Source organism: Saccostrea echinata, unplaced genomic scaffold (genome assembly GCF_033153115.1).
Source record: "Saccostrea echinata isolate AGI-Se365-2 ecotype Australia unplaced genomic scaffold, CSIRO_AGI_Sech_v1 ptg000030l, whole genome shotgun sequence".
Taxonomy (NCBI): domain Eukaryota; kingdom Metazoa; phylum Mollusca; class Bivalvia; order Ostreida; family Ostreidae; genus Saccostrea; species Saccostrea echinata.
The window spans coordinates 21,466,220-21,488,390 of record NW_026889779.1 but is presented as its reverse complement, the minus strand read 5'-3'; the positions used below and the strand labels follow the sequence as shown (position 1 = coordinate 21,488,390).

At 34.2% G+C, this 22,171-nt stretch overlaps 1 protein-coding gene across 3 annotated transcripts in view; it reads left to right on the top strand.

The window, feature by feature from the left end:
• Positions 1-21,497, top strand: part of LOC133197526 (uncharacterized) — a 64,406-nt gene extending 42,909 nt beyond the window's left edge. For all 3 annotated transcript variants that reach the window (XM_061333607.1, XM_061333606.1, XM_061333605.1), the window contains exons 11-13: positions 3,441-3,563; positions 5,725-5,881; positions 20,786-21,497. In XM_061333607.1, coding sequence (XP_061189591.1) covers positions 3,441-3,563; positions 5,725-5,881; positions 20,786-20,969 — 464 coding nt within the window. In that variant the 3' untranslated portion in view covers positions 20,970-21,497. The remainder of the gene's footprint in view (positions 1-3,440; positions 3,564-5,724; positions 5,882-20,785) is intronic.
• The last annotated feature ends 674 nt before the right edge of the window (positions 21,498-22,171 follow it).

The window sequence follows — 22,171 nt, the reverse complement described above, 5'->3', positions numbered from 1 at the left end:
GAGTGGGTCTAAAATTAGACTTGATAAATAACAATGACATGTTTGGAAAAGCGAACGTGATCACTCTTTCCAATCTCCCTCTTTATTCTGTATGGCACAAATACACTTCTGACAAAGGTTTCAAAACGAAATTAACAATATGAGTACGTCAATGTGATTAAAGCAGATTTCATATCAATGCCAGATGACTTAACGTGTTCGAACACAATGTCCCAGTTAGCACAAAACATGCTACCTTACAAGTCACGTGACGGAATTAAGTATTCACAAAGTTACCTGAGGTAGAAATCACGTGGTGAATTATAATATTCAACATGTCACAGTCCTTGGTTACAACACAGAGAGCGAATGTAAGAAGAATCAGTTTTTTTCTCTTTTTAACCATGAGCGCATGTTTGTCTATTAATCCCCTTTTGACACAGTATTATTTATGCAAATATACAACTACTGTTAAACGTAGAACAATAGACAAACATGCGCTGACTATGTATAAAGTCAGTAAAAAAGTGGGCGTCCTCATTATCGAACGAAGATTCAAGAAATTGTGATGACCCCTGCCTTTGAAAACAGATTCGAACTTCGTAAATACACACTTTTATTAAACGTAATTACATAAAGTTGTAGATTGGATGTTGACCATTCATGCAATGAAAAGAAAAATGCTTGTTTTGAAAGTTTATTTTGTCGCAAATTCCGCATGTCCTTAAGTGCAGTCATCCTTTACTTTTTTTCTGATTTACAGCTGCAATTAAATGGTTTCCTGTAATGAGTACTCTTTGTAAATTTAAATGCGGAATGTATTTTCCTGTGATATTTTCAGTGCGTTTGTTTTATAAGTTTTGCTTTGAAGTTAGAAAACACCTGGGCTAGCTTCAGGACTTTACCTCTGTCCTCACAATTATCAAACAGGTCTACATAGCTAAGGAGGAATTCAGTCTATCAGAGTAAAGAAAATCATCCATATATAAAATTACATCAACTGAATATTTCTCCTTTATTTATCATAATACCACTTCCCTTTTTCAATCCATTAACAATTTATTAACTACATGTAGTAATTGTAGTTATAAGAACAGATTTTCACGGACAATCTGTCTGAAAGATTTCTTAAGCAGTGAGCTAGCTGTTCCGTTAATGAAACATACCATATGTCATAAAGATCAACAATATAATATTTTATGTACTTAAACTTACTTTACATGATTATTTATACAGATATTATATAAACAAAAAAATGCCTTTCCTTGTTTGTTAATCTGAGATTATGGTTGCAACCTAATTGCAGAAAAAATTTACGTACCCTAGCTAGCTGCTTAGGTTTCATATTTTTTCAACAATAATTGCAACCATTAATATATATTTACAAAAAAAGAAAGCATTTTATTGATTAAATTAAATGTTTTCAAATTTCTAATAGCATAGACTTTGTTCTTAAATATCTTTGCAGCTTGAGTATTTGAATCCACACTTTTCAAAAGTTATGTCCCTTGGCTTCCCTCTTTGGGGAAAACCCATAGAATCCCCACAATGTAACCTCTGTAGTTTTCTGGTTTGTAACTTTGTCATTTGACTGGAAAATAACTTTGCATCTCGTATATTGATTGCCCCAAGATGGGGCTACAAATACTTTGAAAGAAAAAAATTAAACAGCTGATTTATCAGAGCAAGCCCAGATGTTTGGTATGTAGCATAAAGAGGAGAAATGTAGGTTCTTTAATTCCCTTTTAACCTTTTGTTTGACCCTGCAAAGGGACACAACTTTTACAAAGTGTTAATTGGACTATTGGTAAAGATATATCTGTTTAGTTTTGCTTACTGTCACCTTACTTAGAATTTTTTTCTGCTTAACTTCATGTGTCAGTAAACCATGATGAGATGTTATCAATTCCATGTTTATGATATATTTGTATCATTAATTAGTCACCTTGTTAGCCACTTATGATATGAATTATGTCATTTATAAATAGTTTGCAGTTTCATCTACTACTGATCCAATGAAAAAAATATATCAGTTATGAATACAGGAGTAATCCCAGAGCCAGTATCTTAAATATTATCATTAATTTAGTGAATTTCATACAGATTTTGTATCATATGTGGTTATGACATTCTTTGCAATGTGCATGACCATGCATACTGTCATGAGCTAATTAAATTAGGTGTGTTATATTTGAAGTGATGACTTACTCCCTGAGTGAATTGATATCTGGATAGATGGAGAAACACATGTACAAATATCTAATTTAAATTGTTCTAATTAGAGTAACACTCACACACCCAAAACAAAGCTTTTTCAAGTTCTAGAATTTGCCAATCTTTCGTCATGCTTTCCATAATTAACATTGTGTGTACGTTTATCCCTAAGAGCTTAGGAGGATAGGCTATAAGAGGATATATTGCATAATAATCCCTGGAGACAATCACCCTGTGATCGAAGGTCGTATAAGTCATCTTGGTCCCAGTCAAACAGTGTATTAACAACACCAGAAAATGTAGTCCCATGCAATTTCAGTCATACATCTACAAAAAATAATTTGAAAGGTTCACAAGAATGCAAAAAAGTTCATTTTTACATAATTTATAATCAAGGATTATTATGATGCAGTTACTTGATGTGTATGTCATATACTTTGATAGTTTATCAAAATAATACACAAATTAACTAAGACTGCATGATTAACTAATCATTATATACTGATAATCAACATTATTATGCTATATTAAATGAAAGAATTGTACATTTCATTTTGGTTTTCATTTTTTATTCGTTTTACCTACTACATGTATGTGAAATTATACACAAAAATTCAAAGATAGCTACTTGAGTTTGACCTACTATTATATTCCTTATAATGTTTACCAGGGAATTTTAATGCATTATATATTTCAGTAAGACCCAAGACACTTGACAGCATTGTTAGAGTATAGAATGTTCTAATTTAAGTCTCTCTCTCACTCCACTTTAACTGTCTTGATATTTCAAGGACATGTTTCCTTTTTGGTATTTATGTTCCACATACTATGTCTTTTTTGGGATGGGCATGTGTCTCATAATTTTTTTTTTTATCTACGGGTCTAATTTCTGTAAAGAATAGGGTAAAAATAGCATCATGTCTGCTTTATCCCAGGATATATACATCGGATTTAGAAGGAATCTATGGTAGTGTGATTTTTATCTCATTCTTTTCCAAAAATAATCTGTTATCAATTTTTTTTTTAATATGTGAAATATATGCCATCTTGTTACACATTAACTGCATTTTGAACAGCACAGTTTTTAAACAGATAAAAATTATTAAATAGTTCTGAAAGAATTATTTAAATTTATGACCAACTGTGACGAAAAACATAGATTAAAGATGACATTTCTAAATGTGTTGTACATTTTTTTTTTCAATATTATCATCCATAAACTGATATATTTTTATTGGGCATTTTAGGTCTTGTCCATAAATTAGGCAACCATAATGAAGACTTTGGAATCACAGACAGCATGACCATTAAAGATGACATCCTGATTTCCTCAGCGTTCTGTCTCGATACAGGACTAGGATATATTAATGGTAAAACATGCTTGCAGGAATATGTCCATAGAATATTTTTCTTATAATTATGAGTCATTTTCTGTTGTACAAAAAATAATAATACCTATAACCCTTTGGCTTAATCTAGACTGATACTTGTTCAACTAAACAGACAGGGATGGTTTGCTATGTAGACAGCATTAACAGTATCTTCGTGGTATTTGGCACACATATTTATTTCTTTGTCGATTATCATAACAACCAGGGTCATATGTACCATTCATACAGAAGAAACTGACATCCAATTTTGTTCCCATCCAGAAAAAAACTACAGCATTAATGGCTGACATAACAGCCATCCTCAGATATCTTAATGTCACATTCCACATCTTAGAGGTACAAGGAGTCATTTCACACAGGATGCATTACATAGTGTGTCTTTTGCTTCAGTTTTTTAAAGGCCAAATTGTTGATTCCTGCCCCATTCAGTGTAATTTTCAGCTGGTTGGAAAAATGTATCTTAACCTTGTCAAGAGGAGTGAATTCAAGGTCAAGATGGTATATTTCACTGCATTTGCATGGATATTTTTAAATTTATGAAATTCTACGGGTTGTCAATTAAAAAGTGACAATTACACAGTTTAAACTTTATATTATACTGACCATTGATATCCCATCTAACCAACTTCAGTAAATATCATAGAATTGTTTAAAATTCTGCACCATCTTTTTTATGATAATAAACTACATTCATATTTTAAGTGTGAATTTCCTAAGATCTTTGCATCCCAAAGAGAGAAGCCACCCAATACCCAAGTTTCTAGATTATCTCCCTTGGTGCGCTCTTTCGTTACGGAGGGAAGTTTTGTTTCTGCGTAAGCAGGCAGTTGGGACAGTTATTTATATATTGGATACATTACATCATCCATATACCATCATAACTGATTGTCGGGATGCACTCTCCAAATCGAAAATTACCAAATTAAAGTAAAGGTGCCATTTTTTCTACTAGCAAAAAAATCGCAACAAAAGTAAAATAAAGATCGGAACAAAATAAAGCATCAGTGGATAAGAACTTATCAAATGAGGGAAGAGATATAGATCTCTAATAAATACACACGCATGTGATCATTGTACCTCTGCATTCTGAATGAATCTTTCCCTTATAATAACTTCAAAGAGCCCAATAACTTTTTAGAAAAGGTTTGTACAATAAAAGAATTTTTTTTTCTTACAAAGACTATGACGGCCAGTTCTTTCGTTTTCAAGTATCCTAACTGAAAGTAAATTTTGTAAATATATATAGTAGAGCTTTATAAAACCGTCAAAATTATCATTGCTTATAACATTATCATCTTTCTAAAACATTAAATGAATTGAAAAAGCCATAGCAATCGTTCACTTATTTATGCACGTTTGTATTCATTAACAACCTATCCCACTTCCATGCTGATTTGGATACTTTTGCGCCTCTATCATAGGAGAGTAACAATCTCGAAACTTGCTTATTAGAATGTGTTCTAAAAATTACTGGCAGGCTAAGTGTAAGTAATACTTACTAGCAGTTTACAGTACACAAATTTAAAGAACTGCAAGGTTTTTTTTGTACAAATTGCTGCATAATTGATAAATAAATAAGGATCATATAAAATTGACAACAAAAATTCAAAAAGTGCCAAAACCTAAATTTCTATATGAACTATGATTTATGAACTTGACAAGAGGTTTGACCTCTTTTCAAAAATTTTAACCTGCATGACCACATTTTTAGCACCTGAAGAGACCGTGCTTTCATATTTTTCATGTGCATTACCTGTGAAAAGACCCTTTTTTTTTTTAATTTTGACCCTATGGCCTTGGCCTTGAAGTTTAACCTACATGTACTTGTAAAAATTTTAACCTTGGCCATAACTTTTGCACAAATCATATTAATTATCACATGTACATTACTTGGAAATGTAATTAGATCTTTCAGAATGCAATAGGATTTCTGACCTCATGACCTTGACATGATTTGAAGGCTGATATTTTTGTATCAGAACATTTTATTTCAAAAATATAAAACTTTTTTTCACTATGATTGACAGACAAGACAGTTACAATATGCTACAGATCATTTCACCTTAACCAATAAAACAGGCCCAAAAGCAGGGGACAAAAATTCTCTAAATTTACTAGTAATTTTGATTTTCTATTTTAGTCAGGAACTCTGATGGAGAAAAATACCTAGCCAGTCTAAATGATGGAGAGACAGATAGAATTATGTCTGTCTGTTGTTTTAAAATGGCTGAGGATGCTTTTGCAGTTGTTTCAGCAGGAGTCCAACTAAAGGTCTGGATAAAAACATCAGACTCAAGGTAACTTTGATGTTTATTGTGTATTCTATGAAGAAAAAAAAGAACAAAATAATGATAGACCATCATTCCATTTTGACCTCCATATGATTTTCTGAAAGTGTTCTTCATTTTTGAATGGAAACATTTTATTTTTTTTTTCTCTTGGTATATATGATTTTTAAAAATTTTAATTATGCAACATAATCCTCATTTGGAATGTTCTTGGAATTTGCTGTGAAACTGTGATCATTAATATTATACAGTGAGTATTATTGCCACTGTTGAAGTGCAAATTACAATTCTTTTTTTAACTTCATTAGGCTAAATGCTGCAAATTTTGTATGTCATCTATAAGCAAAAAGTACTTGGATTTTTTGACATCTCCTTAAAATACATGAAAAAATTAAGAACTTGGACCTTGAAGCTAGTAGACATTTATGACAACCATTAATCTTGTTTCATTGCACATTTCTGATCATGCACGTTTACAAATGCTGTCTGACTAAATAAATTCTTGTGTAAATGTTTCAGTGTATTTAGCTTGACTTATGGGTCACCTTTCTGAGGTAGATGTGGCCCCTGGGGCACCACTTCTGCTCATTACACATGGCGCCTGCCTATTTCTTACAATTCGTCACTGACTGGCTTCTTTGTATTTGGGGAGGTGATCAAGTAGTTACATATCATCCTGTGGTATTCCCAATTATATTCTATTAATATACCTTCGTTATATTTTATTGAAATTAAGAGGAGAGTGTAGGCTTGTACGAGGACTTGACGTCACAAGTGCACGATCTTCATTGTTTCTGAGTGATGAGCAGTTTCCTAGTCCTCGAGCCTCGTATGTCTTAGGAACAATAGTACGGATGGAAATTTAAGCTATTTTAACCTCATCAGGAATTTTAATTTTTGTTAATATACTTATATAATGACAGGCTTTGTATTTTCAGTTTGTGTATTCATCTGACCAATATATATAATACATGTATATATATTTAAATGTGTTCAGTGTACTTTAATGTGAAAGCATGACCCTTTCTTTTAAACAGGATGTTCAAACCAATTAGGAAATGATGAATTGGTTTCTATGATAATGATGTTTTCATTCATATGTGTCATACATGATACTTACAGATCAATTTTTTAAAAGGAAGGAATGACATGTGGTTAAAGTGGATATTTTTATTAAACAATTTTGTTTCTGTGTATCATTTTCAGAGCAACTTGAATATTTTAAATGATTTTATGGCAAAACCAGGGAAATATGTTTGTTTCTCTAACATCTGAGTTATTGCATTGCCAAGAAAATAGTAGGTTTTGTTCTGTCTGTTTGTGCAGAAAGTTATAAAATCCATATGTTCAGAGTTACAGATACATATGAAGACACAAAATGCATAATTTAACAGAAATAAAGGTCCAAACATTCTCATTAATATTTTGGTAATATGTAACACCAGTTCTTTTTTCTGATACCATACTAGATATAAAATCCCATATCTGATAGTTAGGTGATATAGACCAATTTTCTATCATTCATTTTCTGCCTTTGAGGGTATTTAAGACAGAAATATTATATCTCTCTCTCATTATTTAGAAAGCAAAATCATGAAAATCTTGAAAAAACACTGAATAGAAAGATTTGCTTGCATGGACCTTACTAGTGTATGCTATAAGTATATGAAGCATTGGATCCTATAATTATGCCATAATAACAATCAAATCAATCAAGAGTTTCCCAAAGGAAAATCTGCCCAATACTTAAAGAATTAAGAAATGCAAAAATCTGCACTCTTGAAATTTTTATATTTCATAATTATAATTTCCTCTTATGTGCTCCTTTGTTTGGATTAATAAAATATTAAAATTACAATTTTTAAATAAACTCAGTTTTACAAAAAATGAGTAACCTTTTCTGGTTAAAGTGCACATTTATACAAATAACTCAATGTACTTTTGCAAAATTTGAAAAAAGTGAATTTCAATCAAGTCAAAACATTAAGATGTCAGACGTACTCTGTCACAAGTTTAAATTTATTCATTAAACATTTATTTTTATTATTGAACAAGCTTTTATATCATTTTGACAGTTGTCAATGCCTCTGTGAATCCCATTCATTCAGAGATATTCTTGAATGGTATCTAGACCCAAGTTTAGGATTAAATATGCTTTGAGTAAAAAAACATTTTAGGGCAATTGGTGAAATTAATTGAATTAAGTGACATTTAATCTCAAGTTCATTTGATATAATTAAGTACTGCACATTATTTATTAAGTTACTGGTATGTATATTTATGATATCAATTTCCTCAAACATTTGTCAAAAAAAAAAAATTTAAATTTATCCATTTTTTTTAAGGAATTTCAAACCTCAGGTCTTTAAATTATTAATCTATTCAGATATCTAATATATTCTCATTTTAGTCAACAGTTCAAGTTTATCTCAATGAGTGCAGTTAAAATGTCGTACATTGCAGTCTGAGTATATTTTTAACATAGCTATTGCAAGTCACTTGGCACTAGGTGGTATTTCATTATGTTAAATATACTATGAAATATAAAATATACTTTGTCACTTCATCTGAGTCAAATTATTCCATCAGCATCAGTGTAAAGAACGTCTGATGAAAAATATAATTCCGTTTACTTGTTTAGAGAATTAATATTAAGAAGTGCACTAGGTGACATTTGGTACATGTGAGTCATGTTTTTGAAATAACATTTAACTGTTTTAATTTAATAGGCACTAGTACCATATTGTGTCCTCTACCAGACTACTGTCAATTTATCTTCCTGGTCTATCCCTAAGAAATAAACTTGGCACATGCAAAACAAGATCAGTCATATTATTCATATTCGGAATATTTTGATCACTTATTAAGTAAATTCATTTGAAGTGTAAATCCCTATAGATGCAATTTTGTACAGATTTATCAATACGTGAATGTATTTTCCCTATAAATCTTCAGCATGTTCAAAATATGAGATTTTTTTTGTGTCTTTTACAGGAACACCCAATAGCAATCACTTAAATAGGACAAGAATTTCTGTCTCCATTTAATTATATAACACAATTGTGGCAACTGTATGTTTTTAAGCTGTAATAAGTGTCAAGCCAGCTTTGCCAGACATTTCCCGAAAATAAAAGATGTTATTTCCACCTCTGGAAATGTATTTTTTTAAAAAAAGGTTTTAAAAAAAGATTGTGTGCATGTCAAATTGTGAACAAGTTAATCTTTTTGAAAAGTAAAAAAATATTGCAAAACGTACATTGCCCAGTGAAGGCCTTAATGTGAATTTCCTTAAATAGAAACCTTATAAATCTGATAAAGTACGGTTTCAGTCGTATTAATTACCTTATTTATTGCATTAAGAGAATGATAAATTGCATTTTTTAGGTGAAGATTATCATTAATGTATCTAATAGCAGGAAATATGGTCCAATTTTTTTTAGACCTCATCATTTAAAGATGTGGTCATGCTGTAAACTTCAGACTTAAATAGACTGATATTTCTAGGAAAGTTGTTAAAAATCTGAATTGACAGATTACTTCCAAGAAATAATATCACATATGATGCATCTGTAGTCCATATAAGGAGAAAAACAACACTGTGCTTGTTTATTGACATTCCTAGTGCATACAAAATAAATTCTTCAAAGAACTTGCAGACAGACAGGTGAAAGGTGTGTTAACAGAAATCCTTTTCAGTTTTAAGCTCTACTGGTCCGAGAGACCAGAAGAGCTTATTTGGTAGTAAGGTGTCCATCCTTTGTCCATCTGTCTAGCTCTCTGTCTGTCCATCTGAAAACAATTTTTCAAAATGCTACTCTTCCTATAGATTTGGTCTGATTTCAGTATAACTTGACACACAGGTAGACTACACTAATAAGATACATAATTCTGTTTATCAGTATTTAGGTGGAAGCGCCTATTATATATGCTTTGATGACCTTCTGTGTCATAGGTCATTTTAGCCAAATGGATGGTACTTAAACTAGGGCCATACAATTTGCTGCTTTAGCTGTTTCCCTTGTATTCGACCCCTGTTGTTATCATGGTTCCGAGTGGTTTTGCCCTGAATACCCCAATTTCCTGTTCACCCTGAGGCGTGGATTCATCCTACATGGTTTTCTTCAAACATATATCTACAGTGTATCATGTAAGCAAAAATTGTTTAATCAGGGGTGTTTTGATTAACATAATTAATGAGCACTCTAATTAAATCCAATAATGAGTTGCCAATCATATCTGATTGTAAGAACAAGATGTGTTTGTGAAACACTGATGCCCCTGTATGGCAGCTTATGGCAAAGGTTAAAGTTTCTCAAATGCAAGTCAAACTCCAAGGTCAAGCCCTAGCATCAACTGTTCAAAAGTTATGGCCAAAGTTAAAGTTTTCAAAAGTAGGTCAAACTCCAAGGTCAAAAAGTCAAAATTGTTGATATCCAAATGAAGGTCTTGTTACAAGGAATATAGCTGTGAAATTTGAAAGCCCTAGTACTAACTGTTCAAAAGTTATGGGGCCATCACCGTAGCTCAGTCAGTAGAGTGCTCGCTCAGTGATTGGAAGGTTGTGTTTGAATCATGGCAGCAACTGACCTAAGTCAATAAAAGATAGAAAGCAACTGTTCCTTCACCAAGCAAATGACACTTTGAAGTGAAAGTTGCGGGTCCTTTGGATGAGACCTTAAAAACCGAGGCCCCGTGTCACAGTAAACGTTGGCACAATAAAGAACTCTCACTGCTCAATGGCCCTGAGTGCCGAGTAAAGGTCTAAATTTGAAGCCCTTCACCAGTATATGGCGACGTCTCTGTATGAATGAAAAATGCATAAACTTTTTATATTTTCAACTTCTTCACAAGAACCACAGGACCAAATTCAGTCAAACTTGCCACAAAGTATCTTTGGGTGACAGGGATTCAAATTTGTTCAAATGAAGGGCAGTGTCCCCTTCCAAGGGGAAAATCAAGAAAAGGCAAAGATAAGGTGGTGTCAAGAATCTTCAAAAACCACTGAGCTAAAATTTCCTGACATAGTGTAGAATCAGATAGTTCAAATCATGATCCCCAGGGATAGAGTGGGGCCACAGAAGAGGATAAAAGTTTACATGGAAATATACAGGAAGAAGTCTTTAAAAATCTTCTTCTCAAGAACAAAAGGGCTATGATTGGTCATATTAATATGGAAGCATCCTCAGGTAGTACATATTCAAGTTTGTTCAAATCATGACCCTTGGGTTTAGGTAGGGGCCACAATGGGGGATCAAAATTTTACATAGGAAGAAATCTTTAAAAGTTTCTTGTCAAGAGCAGCAAAGCACAACATATAACATATTTATGTGGAAGCATCCTCAGGTAGTGTAGATTCAAAGCAGAAGGTACGGTTTTGGCTTTATTGTGCCCTAAAACTGTTATGTTTTCAAAGAGTTTTGAAATTGGCTAAAATATGAGTTGAGTACATGAGTGTGATAAATCATGAAAGAATATGGCATGAAGGAGGATCATTCTGGAATTACGACGTCATTAATTTGGTATATTTTTAAGTTTTAAACAGAAAAAGCCTCAAAATGACTTTTTTCAGGGGTTATTTCCCTTGAGATAATAGTGTCCACAGTCATCACCCACTTCAATATTCAGATATATTGTGTAAAATTCTTCGAAAAATCAGTTCTCAAAATCTTTGTGGGTGATGCACGTGGACTATATTATCTGAAAGAAAATTCCACTGAAATTTGATGTCTTCTGCAATTTTTTAAGAAAATACAGGAAAATGCACAAGTTTATGATGTCACAATTAGCATTTAGTTAGTCATATGAGAAAAACGATTTGTTTGATCGTAGTGTATGGAATTTTAACAATTGAGAAAGCATGAGTTTTAATTTCTTACATCACTTTCATATTTTAGAAAATTTCAGGGCCAGATCTGTATTATAACCGTATACCTTGTTCTTTGATCACAACATTTCCCCTGGGAATATGATGGGGCCACAGAAGAGGATCAAGGTTTACATGGCAATATATAAGCAAAAATCTTTGAAAAATCTTCTAAAAAAAACAACAGGTCCATGATTAGTCATATGAAAAAGTGAAGCATCCTCAGGTAGTGCAGTTTCAAAGAACAAGGTACGGTTTCAATACAAATCTTGCCCTGTGTTTTTCTTAAAAATAAAAGTGATGTAAAAAATTAAAACTCATGCTTTTTGAATTATTGAAATTCCATGCAGAAAGATCATACAAATCTTTTTTTTCTCACATGACCTTTCAAATGCTAATTGTGACGTCATAAACTTGTGCATTTTCCCGTATTTTCTTGAAAAGTTGCAGAAGACATCAATTTTCAATGGAATTTTCTTTCAGATAATATTGTCCACAGGCATCGCCCACAAAGATTTTGAGATATGTGATTTTTCAAAGAATTTTACACAATATATCTAAAAATTAACGTGGGCGACGGCTGTGGACACTATTTTCTTAAGGAAAATAACCCTTGAAATGGGTCATTTTGAGGCTTTTTCTGTTTAAAATAGAGAAATGCATCAAATTAATGAAATCATATATCCAGAATGGTACTCCATCATGCTATTATTCTTTCCTGATTTATTACAGTTATATACTCAACTAATATTTAAGCCAGTTTCAAAACTTTTGAAAACATTAAATTTTTAGGGCACAATAAAGCTAAAACCATACCTTCTTCTTTGTTCAAATCATGGCCCTTGTGGAATGGGTGGGGTCACAATAACGGAACAAAGATTTACAGAGAATATATTAGAAATATTTTGAGAAATCTTTTTCTCATCAACACAGGGCCATTAAATAAATAAGCAAGCATCCTCATGTAAGGCAGATTCATTTTTTAGGTCACCTGAGTCACTCAGGTTATTGCTATCCGTTTTTGCATTGTGTGTTAACATTTGAACATTTTTAGCTTCTTATCTGAAACCGCTTAACCAATTTCAACCAAATTTGGCATATAGCATCTATGGGTGAAGGGGAACAAAATTTTGAATTTCATGGTCCCCTCCCCCCCTGGGGCCTGAAGGGTGGGGCTAAAACCACCAAAATTAATACATTTAAAAATCCTCTTCTTTACTCCTGGACATCAAGCAATCAAACTGTTGGCATGATTGTAATAAGCATTGAGCCTTCTACCAAAATTGTGAAATTCATGACCCCAGGGTTAGGGGTTCTTGTGCTAGGGTGGGGCTATATAGATCATATAGTGAAAGTGCATTATTTCTTTGAAAATCTTCTTCTCTGCTCCTGGGTATTAAATAAACTAACCAAGTACATAGTTATGATGAGCAAGAGTGCCTCTTCCAAAATTGTGAATTTCATGGCCCCAGGAACAGGGGTTCTGGTATTAGGGCGGGGCTCTATTGATTATATATATAACTTGAAAATGTATTAATTCTTTGATAATCTTGTTCTCTGCTCCTGGGTATTAGATAAACTAACTAAGTACATAGTTATGATGAGCAAGAGTGCCTCTTCCAAAATTAAATTTCATGGCCCAAGGGTCAGGTGTTCTGTCATGTTAGGGTGGGGCACTATTGATTATATAGGGAAAATAGATTATTCTTTGAAAATCTTCTGTGTTCCTGGGTATTAGACAAACTAACTAAGTATAAAGTTATGATGAGGAAGAGTGCCTCATCCAAAATTGTGAATTTCATGGCCCCTAGGTCAGGGGTTCTGGTGTTAGGGCGGGGCACTTATGATTATATAGTGAAAATGCATCAATTCTTTGAAAATCTTCTCCCTGCTCCTGGGTATTAATTTGATGAATTAAGTACATAGTTATGATGATCGAGGAAGAGTGCCTCTTCCAAAATTATGAATTTCATGGCCCCTAGGTCAGGGGTTCTGGTGTTAGGGTGGGGCTCTAATGATTATATAGTGAAAATGCATTAATTCTTTGAAAATCTTCTTCTCCTAGGTATTAAGCGGATGAACTAAGTACAGAGTTATGATGAGGAAGAGTGCCTCTTCCATTTTTGTGAATTTCATGGCCCCTGTGTCAGGGGTTCCATGTGTGTGTGTGTGGGGGGGGGGGGGGCTTATTATATACTGAATATAAATAAATGCTCTGAAAATCTTCTCCTCTGCCCTTGGTATTAAGTAAACAAACTCAATACATAGTTATGATAAGAAAGGGTGTGACTCTTCCAAAATTTTGAATTTCATGGCCCCTGGGTCAGGAGTTCTTGCACTTGGGTGGGGCTCTATTGATTAATTAGCAAAAATGCATTAATGCTTTGAAAATCTTCTCCTCTGCCTCTGAGTACTAAGCAAACAAACTAAATGGAATAATATCAATATAAATGTATTAAAATATAATTATAAGTAAATGTGCCTTTTCTTTGCTTCTGGATATCTAGGAGGCAAACTGAGTACACAAGTGTGAAGCAAATGAGAGTTACTCCCCTTTGCTAGATGTTGTTAATCAAGAAATCTTTGTGTATAATTTAATTCACAGGTTATTTGATTGATTGAGAATACAAGAAAGAATATTATTTATATAGAAACAAAATAAAATTGAGTGTTAGGTTTAAATGAGCAAAGCATGCTCAAAGTCAGATTCTTGTCTGGAAAGCAGCGTAAAAGATTGACATAAAGATTTTTTATATAATTGGCAAAAATTGTACTTGTTCACAGTATGTTTACACTGTGGTGATCTAAGTTATTGTCACTTGTAGAAGAGTCATGGTTGACAAGAGACTGGATACAATTGTTTTATACTTTATCAAAATGAACAAAGAATTGCAGACAGCCAGGGTGACATATTGTAATTAGTGACAAGTGGCAAATACCCACATCATATACCCAAGTCTGTGTGTACTGAATTGTAGCACTGGGCAAGTGGTTTGGCAAGTGACAAAAACATCTCTGTATATTGAATATCTTACACAATAGGCAAGTGTCAATTGTATTTGTATATTTTGCATTCATTATCATCCCTGTAAGACTTGGGAAAACCAAGTATGATCCCAAGGACATCACTCAGGTTTACAATAAGCAAGGGTATTTTTACCAGATTTTTTAAATTCTTGGGCAACATTGCTTCCTCTATCAATTAACTTAGTTTTATACTTCTATGGATCCTTTACAGCGTTGTATTATACTCAAGTGACTGTTAAGGCCCTTGGGCCTCTTGTTTTCCAATCATCCTCCCCTTTGGAGAGTGAGGCCACAACAAGGGATTAAAAATTTATACACAATTATATAGGGGAAAAAAATCTTTAAATTTTTCTTTCTTAAGAACAGCAGTGCCATGTTTGGAAGCATCTTTGGGTAATACAGGTTCAAGTTTGTTCAAATCGATAGAACAGCAGGGTCATGATATGCCAGGATCCTCAGGTTACCATGCAGTCATGGCCCTTGGGGAAAGTGGGGCCACAATTGGGAATCAATGAAGGAATAGGAAGAATTTTTGCGGGGGGGGGGGGGGGGGGGGGGTTATAGATTGAAATTTATTATACAATTTTCTTTATTTCATTCATATTGGCAAGCTGCATAATTATGATAGGAATAAAGTGTTATCCAGACTGTGAAATATATGTGATATAAGTCTAGGTGGGCCCAAAATGGTCATAACCTGAATGGGTGACCATTAAAACTCGTAGGCCTCTTTTTGGTTTTTTTAGCTCACCTGAGCTGAAAGCTCAAGTGAGCTTTTCTGATCACCCGTTGTCCGTCGTCCGTCCGTCTGTCCGTCCGTCCGTCTGTAAACTTTTCACATTTTCAACTTCTTCTCAAGAACCACTGGGCCAATTTTAACCAAACATCCTTGGGGGAAGGGGAGTTTTAATTGTTAAAATAAAGGGCCAAGTCCCCTTACAAGGGGAGATAATCAAGAAAAGACAAAAATAGGGTGGGGTCATAAAAAAATCTTCTTCTCAAGAACCACTGGGCCAGAAAAGCTGAAACTTATATGGAAGCATCCTGGGATAGTGTAGATTCTAAATTATTAAAATCATGACCCCCGGGGGTAGGGCGGGGCCACAATAGGGAATCCAAGTTTTACATTGAAATATATAGGAAAAATCTTTAAAAATCTTCTTCTCAAGAACCACTGGGCCAGAAAAGCTGAAACTTATGTGGAAGTATGCTGGGGTAGTGTAGATTCTAAATTGTTAAAATCATGACCCCCGGGGGTAGGGCGGGGCCACAATAGGAAATACAAGTTTTACATTGAAATATATAGGAAAAATCTTTAAAAATCTTCTTCTCAAGAACCACTGGGCCAGAAAAAGTTAAACTTACGTGGAAGCATCCTGGGGTAATGTAGATTCTAAGTTGTTAAAATCATGACCCCCGGGGGTAGGGCGAGGCCACAATAGGAAATACAAGTTTTACATTGAAATATATAGGAAAAATCTTTAAAAATCTTCTTCTCAAGAACCACTGGGTCAGAAAAGCTGAAACTTATGTGGAAGCATCCTGGGGTAATGTAGATTCTAAATTGTTAAAATCATGACCACCGGGGGTAGGGCGGGGCCACAATAGGGAATCCAAATTTTACATTGAAATATATAGGAGAAATCTTTAAAAATCTTCTTCTCAAGAACCACTGGGCCAGAAAAGCTGAAACTTATGTGGAAGCATCCTGGGGTAGTGTAGATTCTAAATTGTTCAAATCATTACCCCCAGGGGTAGGGCGAGGCCACAATAGGGAATCCAAGTCTTACATTGAAATATATAGGAGAAATCTTTAAAAATCTTCTTCTCAAGAACCACTGGGCCAGAAAAACTGAAACTTATGTGGAAGCATCCTTGGATAGTGTAGATTCTAAATTGTTCAAATCATGACCCCCGGGGGTAGGGCGGGGCCACAATAGGGAATACAAGTTTTACATTGAAATATATAGGAAAAATCTTTAAAAATCTTCTTTTCAAGAACCACTGAGCCAGAAAAGCTGAAACATATGTGGAAACATCCTTGGATAGTGTAGATTCTAAATTGTTCAAATCATGACCCCGGGGATGGGGGGGGGGGGCACAATAGGGAATCCCAAGTTTTACATTGAAATATATAGGAAAAATCTTTAAAAATCTTCTGAAGAACCACTGGACCAGAAAAACTGAAACTTATGTGGAAGCATCCTGGGGTAGTGTAGATTCTAAATTGTTCAAATCATGGCCCCTGGGGGTAGGGCGGGGCCACAATAGGTCAATAGGTATTACAAGGGGGGAAGTCTGGTAATGAACAGCATGGCCAAAGTTACTCAGGTGAGCGATGTGGCCCATGGGCCTCTTGTTTTAATTCCAGTTTAAATAGGCTGTAGTCTTTTGTAAATATACTTTACTTACCTAATTTATTTATCAAGCTTTATATGTTTGTAAATAAATATTGTTTAAGAAATTGAAACTCAAAACCAAAAACCGAATACATGCTGCATTTGTAAGTTTTTCTTGACGTCAATATTTTAAATAACTGAAAAGATTTCCTATTACTTCAGAAGAATATACGTCACCGAAAGATAAAAAAAAAGAATATATGATGTCCTTCAGAATTCATACGTAGGGAAATGAAGATACTGGTATGAGGCAAACACTGGTTTTTGTGCCATCCCGGCTTACATGAGGCGGAAAAGCCATTTCTCTGTTCATAATGTATATTTGTGAAATGTTAATGAAATGTCAAGATTCCAACTCAGGTCTTTAATCTCCAGGTAAAAGTATTATTATCTCACCAAAAGATCGTAAATAATTCAACAAATGGGTTATAATAAAAGGTCCGTAACATTCAGGGATATTTGAGACCAAAACGCAGACCTTAAAGGTAGAAAATATCCAGTCAATTCATGCTTACGCCAAATTGTCGTAGTTTGATTAATAAGCATTTTTTCCTGCCTTTATTTGGTTTACTGAAAATGACCAATATGCACTTGTCTTCTGCATTTCCTGCTCAGGGCATCAGGACGAGATATTGATAAAAATTTATGACTGGAAATTCCCTGTTGTTAACAACCCTTCTGCACTGGCTCTGTTAAAAATGTTCATGAACAATTATGTAAGGTCGCAATATATACCTATTTATGTTTTATTACGACAACTGATCATAGACATAAATTATTCTTTTTGGAGAAATGGACAGGCTTTAGCTTGGACTAAAGCATGTCCACTTTCTAAAGAGAAAGAAATAGCATGCGAGAAAACATGGAAACCAATTCATAATCAATGATATTAGACCTGAATTGAGCAAACTATTGAACGTTTGATTACATAAGAAAAAAGAGAGACGCTGGGATACTTGAAGCACAAAATAGGAGTTTCACACCCAACAAACAACAACAAAAAAGTTTTAGTGGATTTGTACTTCTGTTCAAATTGTGTCCTTGTGTAGGGCCTTGAAAGAGTGTTAATGCCCTAAAACACACACAAACAAAAACATTCCGCTCCCAAATTATGTCTGAAAATAACAACCATTAATTATGATCGTAAAACATAGCAAAGCCTTTTGAGACAAAAGTGAACATCTTTGAAGGCGATTGGGTCGGAGCAACATCCTTTAGAACAGACGACAATCGGCCAACCGTGTCTGGTCGGCGACCCGCGCAATCTCGACATCTGCAATTACAACAAAGAGCAATGAACAAGGGAGGTCATCAGACGCATTCAAGGTTACCAGTCTGACTACATGCAGTAAATCATACATTTTGAATTAAATAAGAACATTTATTTTCGGGAAGGTTAGAAACCCGATATATTTATAGTCGCAAAATCAATGGAGCTTGAAGGGATATGTATGTGCAAACGAAGGAGAATCAAGATGTTTTAACCTTTGTGTACGGATGATGATATAACTCCTTTGAACCACCCTTGATTCAACTGAAAACCCACGTCTTCGCAATGAGTTTGCAGTGTATCATTTGTCTATTCAATGTAACATCAAACATTCACTAGGCTTATCCCTCGGGGTGAGGTGAGAACATGCAAGCGGTGATGAATGGACAGATACTCCTGTCCTTGGGACTTCCTTGCTTCATTTATTTTCCCATTCCCCTCTCGTGCAGGCATGCTATTTTTTCGGTCTTTTCTTGATACTGTATGTTTTACTGGCCTTGTTCCTGATTTTATTGATCCACCGGGGAAGTGTTCGCTATCACTGAAGAATATGGTGAACGACATTTTGTGTACGTCACTGCTAGAATTGGGGTGAAAGATCTCGCTTTTTATTAACACGGTTAATGATAGGAAGTTGGCTTAATGTATGGTTACATTGCAGGTACTGTATTCCTAAAGATGCCATTAATGACATACGTTCTCTTAAACAGAGAGGTACATTTGTACCATACTACATTTGCTTGTCTTGCAAGTTAATATCATCTAATATTGATGTGATGGAAAAAAAAAGCCCACGCCTTTCAACATTTTTAATCATTCCTACGCAAATAGCTTGTGCTTATTGGATATGTTTGAATAATAATTATGATTTTAGTGGACCTATGTGCAGATGTCAAAATCGTAAAAAATGAAATCTGTTTCTATTTTTGACTCCGCTGTCAATGGAGAAGCTACTGAATTAACCCAGTTTTTCAAGAGTAAAAGTGCACGTTTGATGTAGCATGAAGGAAAAAAAATCAGCCAATCTAATTACGCCTCTCAATTTAGATATCCTTTTCCCCTTCATCGCTCAGGTAATGATTGAATGACTTTTGAAATGGGTGGGTTAAGGGTTCTTTTCAAATCTACTTATCTTACAGAAAAAACATGACTTTAAAATCATGTATTTGATAAATATCGGGAAATAAAGTGTGTCATATTCAGAAACCTATAATGATTGACTTTTGGATCCGGATAAGATTCCATGTTGTCATGCCCTTGATATTAAATTAGTTTTTTTTAAGATCGCGTTAAGGCCTCGCCTTTTTGGTATTGTCGGTGACATAGCAGGAATTTGTTATAACGTGATTGCCGGCTTGTACCAAGCTAAGACAAAGGATTTTACAACCCGAACTTAAATGAACCCTGTCTATAATTAAAAAGTTTCGTAGAGCTCTCCTATTCCTGTATTCGGTGTAGAGTATTCTAAACCTCTTGAACAAGTGCAGTGCAAATCTTTAGCTAATCATATCTATCTTTGATAATAAATTACTCTATTTCTATCAGTTGGGCACAGTATATATTTCTTTTGTATCATATAAAGTTACTATTACAAGAATTGAAGAAAAAAATAGGAAGTTTTAAAGATATAAAATGGATTAAACGTGTGAATTATAATAATTGTAAGAATAAATTCAAAAAGATGAGCTACGGTGTGTAGAATTCGATGATACAGAAGGTAAATCTACAACCATCCTCATCATAATTATTTGGGGGGATATGAAAAGATGGTCATTTGAAAGCATATTAAGTGCAGTATGTGAGGTATAGAGAGAGAGATGAAGATCTCTGGAGAGGAAAGGAGTGAGATTAGCCAGATCGACATTTGGCCCAATTTCTAAATAGATTTGAGGCTTCCATTTATGATCACAAATCAAGCTATGACACACCCGAAATATGAAAGTAATTCCGTTTTGTGATTTCAAAAAGGGGACCAAACCAAAAAAATCGCCTCTACAAAGAGAGAGCTTTGACTTTGACTTGCCATCTAATGAGGAATAACTTCGTGTAATACTGAATTGTCACTTTCCGGCATGATTTTTGGTTTTTAGTGTGTTTCAATAAAAAGAAAAGACTCTATAAAGAGAAAGGACCATACATACATGAGTCGTTTGTACTACATGATGATATAGAGAATTATATAAATGCTTGTTGAAAGTGTGCATTGAATAACCTCTTTAGCTGTTTTTTGCCCCATTGCCATCTAGAGGAAAAAAAGTCATTAGTTTATTTTTATACAGTTAAAGGATTTTATCTTATAGTATTGTACACTTAATCTAAACAAAACTGCAAACTAAATGTGTCAACTGTTTCAGGTATATCCGTGCTGACGCCAGGCAGGTTAAGCCCTCGTATTATCCCAGGCTTACCAAACCTCCGCGGCATTCGGATGTCGAATCCGACCTGGAAAGTAGCGAATTGGGATCGGATGACACCAGCACGGACGAACAACCAAGTGCAGAAAGTCAATCATGGACGTCATGGTGTACCATTTTTTAGGCCTAACTTTTACCGTGGAAGGTCGTGAGGGTGATTGTTATTGATCCTTGACCAGCTTCCCCGTTTAGGGATTCTATTACTAGAGGGATAAATAAACTCATGAATTTTACATCTTAATGGTGTATGTAGGTCATTCCAATAGCAAATTAATCAAAGACTGAAGCGAAACATTAGCAAAATTATAGAGAACAAAATTATAGAGAAATGATGAAACTTTTTTCTGATTTCAACATGAAATGTTCGGAAGAATACATAAACTTATTTATCTTTCAAGAAGCGTGAACTGTTAAATATTTATAGATTCACTTGCATTATTATTGTGGTCCAGAGTTTTGTTTTGTATGACTTCGCCTCCTTAGCAGACCCGGATATGACGCTATGTCACGGGAGTGGATTATCTTCCGTTTAACAGCCCAGTTCTTCCAGTGTATGTCCAGTATACATTTTTTTGGTCAAAATATTTATTTCCATGTTTTGAAGATAATGTATGCATAATCATTTAATTCATGCTTAAAAGCGGAAAATGTTGGGGTATGTTATTCTCATTTCAGTGTGAAGATTGCTCTAATATTAAATACGAATAATTAATCAAAATCCGGTTGTCGAACTGTTTGGGCACGTTGTTGTTTTGTTTTGTTTTGCTTGTTTTAACTTTGAAATGAATTGTGGTTCCCACTGCATTTGGGGGGGGGGGGGGGGTGCTTTTGTGGATATACTGCGTGTGTTTGTATATGCATTCTAAAGTTTGTCACAAAGGTCTGGAAAAAATAAATCCAATTACGTGACTAAATTCACGATAAACTGAAATATAGTTGCAAAAACGGCTACAGAGCCTCGAAGTGGACAAACATCATTTATAGCTCTGCATTGTCGAAGTATTGTGTGCCTAGCCTCGACCTCGCTAGGATAAGATCGAAGTATGTGACCGTGGGGGAATCGTATAGGTGGCGTTGGGGTCGAATGAATTAAAGGATTTGATCAGGATTTAAGTTATTGGTAACGACAAAATTTCATTCATTTCTCCTGATCAATAGGAATTCTGTAGTAGATCCCATAATAACTTCAGTGTCCGCTTATCAAGGCTTCCTGTAATGATGCTCCTAAAAAAAGTCACACTTGAAAATATTGATGTTGGTACAATGTATATCTACTGTGATTTTTTTTTTTTTTTTTTTTTAAAAAAAGGAAGTCCTAGAAAAAAA